The 7,937-nt window shown below is 33.3% G+C and overlaps 1 protein-coding gene across 1 annotated transcript; it reads right to left on the bottom strand.

Annotated features, from left to right (window-relative positions):
- Positions 1 to 3,198: 3,198 nt before the first annotated feature.
- Positions 3,199 to 7,376, bottom strand: LOC145131564 (uncharacterized). Its single transcript, XM_079066238.1, has 4 exons — positions 5,539 to 7,376; positions 3,758 to 4,012; positions 3,576 to 3,695; positions 3,199 to 3,500 (listed from the first exon to the last, which is right to left on the bottom strand). Exons 1-4 carry the CDS (start codon positions 6,649 to 6,651, stop codon positions 3,450 to 3,452), a joined length of 1,539 nt encoding a protein of 512 aa, XP_078922364.1. The 5' UTR covers positions 6,652 to 7,376; the 3' UTR covers positions 3,199 to 3,449.
- Positions 7,377 to 7,937: the final 561 nt, after the last annotated feature.

The raw sequence follows: 7,937 nt of genomic DNA, 5'->3' as shown, positions 1-7,937 counted from the left end.
CCACATTTTTCCTAAAGTAACTAAGATTTGGGAATTTATAAAAGTGTTAGATACTTCGTATTTCATTATACTTATAATGGAAGGTTTGTGTCCTATCCTACCCATCCGGCTAACGACCCTCCACTAGTCAAGGGTGTGGTGGGTAAGAGTGGATACCCAATGACGGTCATTTTACAAGCCGATTCCTTAAACACCCCTTATAGACCAGCTTCGTGAATGAGGCCTACTAACGGTAAGACTAACATTTACTTATACATATATATTAAACTTTTAATTCTATATAGTATAAGGGTCTATTTTATACATTTAAAATACTAGGTGGTTTAATCTATAAATAAATTAGAATTTTAATTTGATTAATCTTAAACCATATTGTTATGGATTTATTAATTATCTATTTTAATTAAACACTTAATTAATTTAATAAAATCCATAAGGGAGTAATTTGAACTATTCAAAATACTAGGGTTCTAGAATTTAATAATTCAAAATTAATACTTTTTAATTAAATTTTAAATTCCAAAACTTGAGGACAAATTTTGAAACCTTTCAAAATATTAGGGTTTAACTATTTAAATTTCAAAAACTAAAACTTTTAAGTTCAAATTTAAACTATAAAACCTAAAGGGTGTAATTTGAAACTTTTCAACTTACTAGGTTAAATATTTGAATCAAAATAATCCTATATTATCCATAATTAACCAAATCTATTAATTTTGATAAGGATAAACATACCAATCATGAAAAAATCGATTTTAGGCAAGAAAAACGAGTTTTGGTAATTATCCTCATCAAAAACTGCTCAAAAAATCGAAAATCCCGGCAACAGCACCCTGGACTCGCCGAGTCCACTGATGGACTCGCCGAGTTCATGCAACTCGTCAAGTCCACTGATGGACTCGCTGAGTCGGCTTCGCAAACAGCAAAAATTTGACTTTTTGATCCTTTGGCAGTTCACTTTTGCGTCTATTCAACTAGAAAAACGACCTAGTCTCTGATACCACTGATGGGTTATGAGCATAACATCATTCCTATGGTGTACATGCAACCCTAATTTCTTTGATCTAGGTTTTTCTAATTTGAACATACAACATTAAATACCAAAACAATAAACTCTAATCTAGCATGCTTATTTCGAAATTGACATAATAAACAAGTTAGAATGATTACCTCAACTTGTTATGTAGTAATAACAAGAACTCCTTGACCTTTGAAAGCTTAGTGCTCCAAGTGTTGCGCCTCTAATGGAGTCACAAACACCACTAGCAACAAGGAAGAACAAGAGAGAAAGGAGAGGCTCAAAATCGGCTATGGAATCCTTCTAGGGTTTCTAGTGGCCGATTTTGGCATGCCCAAGGGTTCCTTATATAGCTAAGCAATTAGGGTTTCAGTCAAAACCCTAATCCAGTTGCTTAGTCCTTAAGCAGCCTAAAGGATCCTTCCAGAAGGCCCCTTGGACGATTTCTATATGGACTCCCACATAGAATTCGTCCATTGCTTCCTTATGGATCCTAAGCCCAACTTTGTAACTATCTTATAATTACAGTATCAGTCCCCTTTATTTAATTAATCTCTTTTGACCACAAAATTAATTCTAAATTAATTCTTGATCAATATTAATTAAACCATATGATTTCTCTTTTAATATATTATTCATCCTATCAGTTGCTAAGGTGAAGGCAACCCAAAAGGACCATGCTCATAATCGGGTCAAGTACATACCAAAGTACTTATGGGCTTAGACACCTAATCCAACACAAATACCATATCAATGTACAATGATATTTTGGAAAAGGATAATTTTGCCTTTCATTGATATGAAATATATAAAGTGATGTACAATGGGAAATGAGAAAATAAAAATAAGGAAAAGATAACAGTTGTACAACAAACATAGGAAAGTCAAACTATGATTTTAATTGTGGAATATCTTTTGCTCATTTTGTAATACTTCTTTCAATAATCGGGTTATGTTTACCCTTAGAATCTGGTTTCTACTCAGCCTTCTCATTCGGGCTCAGCCCTGCCTTCGGCATTCGGCTCAATCATACCTTTAGCATATAGGTTATGCCTTGCATTCAACATTCGGATCAACCTTGCGATCAGATGTCAGCTTACCCCTACTCAACCTTTAACATCCGACTCTTCCTTATTCGGCATTCAGATTAACTCTTCCTTGTATCATCCTCTTTGACCTTTATTATTCATGCCATGCATACAACTCGCAAAGTTTAATGTATCAACCTCTTCGACCACTACTATTCATGCAAGGCAACACCTACCATTGTTACTGTCTATTAATTATGACATATACAAATACACGAGCTATGGTATACATCATTATGAAAAAATAAGATATTATATAGTGTACGCTCTGTGTTATACCCATCAATGGTATACATCGTTATGAAAAAAATAATTTATCTATTACAAATTCAAGTTTTTGAGCAACAAATGGAAGAACCAGAGATGATGGATATGAAAGATGATGATCAGGAGTTGGAAATAGAGAGGTTCTTCACTATCATTATTGTCTTACAAACCCTATTTATTAGGATATTGTTGATAAATTTTCCACAGATAAGATGTAATAGCTCCAATACTTCAATTAGAAGACTAGCTCCAATACTTCAGTGTGTGCATTTGAGTGTTTGTGTGTGTTTCTCGATATTGATTTGGGTAATTGCCTTTTTTACATGGATATGGATGAATGGATTATGAGGAGAGTGTTTGGATTTGAGTTTGAAAACAAAAAGCATTTTTTTGGTAAAAGTGAATATTAGTTTGTTTGGTAGCAAAAAAATAGATTTTTAGAAGTGTTTAAATTAGTTTACGTTGTGGCAAAAAATTGTAAGCTATAAAGCACCTTTTTTTTTGCAAAACTATTTATATCTATATGATGACAAAAGAGGAAAAAGAGAGAAAGAGGGAAAAGAGTGTGGGTATTATTGTCTTTTTTATCTCAAAATCTTATAAGGAGTTACAAGAAGTTATGAGTGAGTTGTTGAAAACTTCTTATTCGCCGTGAAAAGAAGTCATTTTGAAATCTATTTTGTTTAGTCAAACACTATTTTTAACATGTTTAAATAACTAAATCAAATAAGATGGTGAACGTATAATACTTTTCTAAAATTGTCATTGCATATTCAATATTATCAACAACGATACATGTACTACATTGAATGACTACATAAAAGGTTGATTTAAAGCAGGAGTTGAATCTCTTGTATTTAAAATACATAAAACAATATTTTTTAGCATAAATGATATGCTATGTACAATTGCATTTACATTCATGCAATTCAAGTCAACAGAAAAGTCAAGGCTATGTTCTATGATGGTTAGAACTCAGAATCATCATGACCTTTTTACATAAAATATAGTTACTAAAACCTTCACACATGTATACAAGAAAAATAACTAAACGAAACCACCAATCAAATCAACCTCTACTCAACTGCATGATAAAACCTTAGCAACTTCAACGCTGACACATTTTCCTGAAAAATAATAAATCATTATTTCTATTTTCTAGAAGAAAAAAAAAATTAAGAAAAGAAATATATTTGTAGGACCTGAAGTGGTTCTTGAGATTGGGAAGGGAAGTAAAAACCGGTTGAACAATTGTGCAATAATTCAGGGTTTTTTATGTACTCTTTGTGCCCATCACTCGCTTTCATCTTATACTTGAACATCTGAAAACCAAAAAAAAAAAATTAAAAAATAATATTACACGTGGAAATACAGTTTTACTGACCTCAGAAAGAGAGACTGTAGGTTTTTCCAGCTCATCATCTTCATCAATATCTACACCAGTACCCTGACATTCAGGACAAAATGCAGAATAAATTTGTTTTTTCGACTCCTCTTCAGCTTTTTTAAATTTGGCTCCTTTTTTTCGCCTACTTTTCTTCTTTACTTCAGGAGCAACTACTATCTGTTTTGTATAAACTTCAGACTCACACAAAAGGACCCAATGAATGAGGCACGAAATATGAAACACGTGAAATGCCTGCATCATTATTATATATATTACATTATAGGAGTATTAGATAACAAAAGATAATCAAATGACACTTTAGGTCCCTGTAGTTTTAATTTTCCGGAATTACATTTTTAGTCCCTGTAGTTTTTAATTTGCATGAATTACATTTCTGGTCCATGTAGCTTTAAATTTCAGGAATTACACTTTTGGTTTGGTCTTTATAGTTTTAATTTTCCAGAATTATTTTTCTGGTCCCTGTAGTTTTAAATTTCAGGAATTACACTTTTGGTCACTATGAACAAGGGAAATAAGCAAAAGACACTTTTGGTCCCTATAGTTTTAGTTTTCCAGATTTATATTTTTGGTCCCTTAGGTTTTTTAGTTTGCAGGAATTACATTTCTGGACCCTGTAGTTTTAAATTTTCGGATTTACACTTTTGGTCACTATGAAAGTGGGAAATAAGCAAAAGACACTTTTGGTTCCTATAGTTTTAGTTTTCCAGAATTATATTTTTGGTCCGTGAAGTTTTTCGTTTGCAGGAAATACATTTCTGGTCCTTGTCGTTTATTTTTACAAAATTACATTTTTAGTCCCTGTAGTTTTTAATTTGCAATAGTTAAATTTCTGGTCCCTGAAGTTTTAAATTTCCGGAATTACAATTTTGGTCACTATGAAAAAGGGAAATAAGCAAAAGACACTTTTGGTCCCTATAGTTCTAGTTTTCCAGAATTATCTTTTTGGTCCCTGAAGCTTTTAGTTTGCAAGAATTACAATTCTTGTCCCTGTAGTTTTAATTTTCCAAAATTACATTTTTAGTCCCTGTAGTTTTTAATTTGTATAAATTACATTTCTGGTCCCTGTATTTTAAATTTCCAGAGTTACACTTTTGGTCACTATGAAAGAGGAAAATAAGCAAAAGACAATTTTGGTCCCTATAGTTTTAGTTTTCCAGAATTATATTTTTGGTCCCTTAAGTTTTTAGTTTGCAGGGCATACATTTCTGGTCCCTTTAGTTTTAAAATTTTCCAAAATTACATTTTTAGGCCCTGTAGTTTTTAATTTGCATAAACTACATTTCTGGTCCCTATAGTTTTAAATTTCTGGAATTCACTTTTCGTCCATTTAGTTTTTAATATGAAAGAGAGAAATAAGCAAAAGACACTTTTGGTCCCTATAGTTTTAGTTTTCCAGAATTATATTTTTGGCCCCTGAAATTTTTAGTTTGCAGGAATTACATTTCTGGTCCCTGTAGTTTTAAATTTCCGAAATTACACTTTTTGGTCGACGTAGTTTTTAATTTAAAAGAAATGAGGGACTTACACCTTGGTCCCTAGAGTTTGCAATGTTCTACACTTTAGGCCCAGGTTTTGATATTTTTTACAAGAAGACTAAATTAGAGTCAGAGTCCCTATGGTTTTCTACAAGGTGTAAAGAAAAATATAAGTACATTGTTGTTATGGGTTACATTACTTACATATTGCTAGTATTGGTGTAAAAGTGTAAGTATGATTAAGGGTTAAAGATAAGATAAAAGATAAATAAGAAAACATACCCCATTCAAATTTCTACTACTGCAAACGATTCGACCAGTCTTCATGTTGAGAAGTGTTGCAACATTTTTCCCGGGGAGCATCTTGTGTTGACAGATGTCACACACTCTTTCTGAAGCTAAACGTTGTCTTGCCCTAATTTCTTTCCTTGTACATTTGTTTGGGAAAACTCTTAATTGGAGTGAGTTATCATCATAAACTTCTACAAGATTTCTTGAATTAGAACTACCCGATGCCAAAGATTCTTCACTGGAAGATTCTTCATATTGGTTGCTCAAAGATTCACTATAATCTTCAGGATCAGATAGTGATTTCCTCTTTTTTCCTTTAGTGTTTGTATTCCCCTCTATTGCAGGTCTAGAACTTGAAGAAAGAAAACCCTGCAAGTCATCTAATATCCCCTTTCGACCCAAATCAAAGTCAAATGCAAATGAAACAACAGCAAAATCATGATATGGGATCTTGTCATTGTTAACTGAATCACTTTTCCCAAGCCATTCGCACCAAATTTTCTTGATTCCCTTTGAAACCCCTTCTTGTTCAAGGGACTTGAGAGAAATTTTCCCAATACCAATTTCTCTCACTTCTAAATCTGTAACTTTATCTTTGTGTAGCACATTGGGAATTATCAGATCATCAAGATCTAAACTCTCATCTCCTTGTCCTGAATCTAAGCTTCCCTCAGATGAAAGTTCATAGTCAGAAGCATTTCCTTTGAAAGCCACAATCGCGAGATTGTTTTCATTGATACTCCTTTTTTGCATTAAATTCCTCCCGTTTGAGGGTACTAAATGATTGTCTTCCTCGGTGTTATGGAAGAAAAGCATACCATCATTGAAGGGAAAAGGATTCTGTTTCAACAAGGTAGCTTTAGCAGCTTCATACATCTGTTTGTGAAGATGGCCACGTAGATGATCATGGAGAACTGAATCACTGTAACATGGAGCAAGACACAATACACAGAAGAAGATAACCTTCTTATTATCTTCCCTAAGCTCAACATACGTATGACCCTTCAATCTCACATTTCGCAATGCAGTTCTGGCCAACTGTTCTTTTAAACTGATAACGCCAGTTCTTTCTAGAACCCCTAACTCTTTGCCTCGTCCTGCCATTCAATACTCTCTTCCAGATTATACGAAACCCTAAATAACCTCAAATCCCCAAATTTCAATTGATTTGAAACCCTAAAAAGCTTAAATCGACAATGAGCACCAGATTTCAAATACAACGATTAATAGGATATCAGCAATCGTTCCTTAAACTACTTAAAAGCAATAAACAGTAAATTTTCACGAAATCGGAGCGATTTTAAGATACGATTCTTCAAATTTCGGATTACAGTCGACGTAAACGCCAGAAATTTACTTCACAGAAGAAAAGGGTGAAACCATACGCTTAGACGAAGAAAACCCTAAACTTACAACATCGAGGCGTACTTTGTATAGAATTTTTCGGAAACCGTAGAGGTATTAGATCCACCATTACAAGGGCTTGTTCTTGAACTCCAGACAGAACTTGAAGCGAGCAAAGCCCTCCCATGGACATCATATCCGAGTTTTGTTAGTCCGTATGTGTAACAGAGAATCTGAAAGAAAAATCAAAGCCAATTCGTATGATGATTTCGTTGATGAAGGCTCGAAGAACACGGGGAAAGTGCGAGAGGCGTATGGGAATGAAAATGAAAATGGGGGATTTGATTTGTGATTATTGGCCGTTGATGAATATGTAAGTTACCAAGTTGATTGGCTGTAGGCCGTTGATGTGGGTAGGTTGGATGTCGATAGCGTGTGGATGTTTAGAGAGGACCAAACAATATTCGAATTTTTAAGGAGGCATATGCGACTATGCGAGCTAGTAATAATTAGAGCCAATATATAATATAGTTGTACAAACTAAGGTAATTGCGATAAGATATAATTGATTAACATGTGATCGAATAAGACTCAACCTATTATTAGATATAGTAGACACAATAAAATGCATATAAGGGGTTATATTATCGGATTAGAGGTTTTAATTATGCTATAAACCGTTTAACCGAATCGATTTAATCTTATAAACACAATAAAACAAATATATAAAACAACACCTAATAGAAGTTATTGTATACTCACAAAATTGTATTTACAAAGAATTTAAGATAATACTTTACATTTTGCAAACTATTTACCAAACGTATATATTTTATCTAGAAAAGAAGCTATATTTTCACTGATAAATTACAAAAATTTTCATTTCCATTAAGTTATTTCGAATATCTTCGTGTTGTGGAATATGCTTGTTCGTCTAATAAGGTCGGAAAAATTAAAAGACATGCTTGTTCGTGTTGTGGAATATGTTTTTCGTATAGGGGTAAAGCGTAGGGGGGGGGGGGGGGGGGGGGGGCTAGCAAGGAGCA

Source organism: Lactuca virosa, chromosome 8 (assembly GCF_052849685.1).
Source record: "Lactuca virosa cultivar CGN04683 chromosome 8, Lactuca_virosa_CGN04683_v6, whole genome shotgun sequence".
NCBI classification, from domain to species: domain Eukaryota; kingdom Viridiplantae; phylum Streptophyta; class Magnoliopsida; order Asterales; family Asteraceae; genus Lactuca; species Lactuca virosa.
This window is presented reverse-complemented; position numbering and strand designations above follow the sequence as displayed.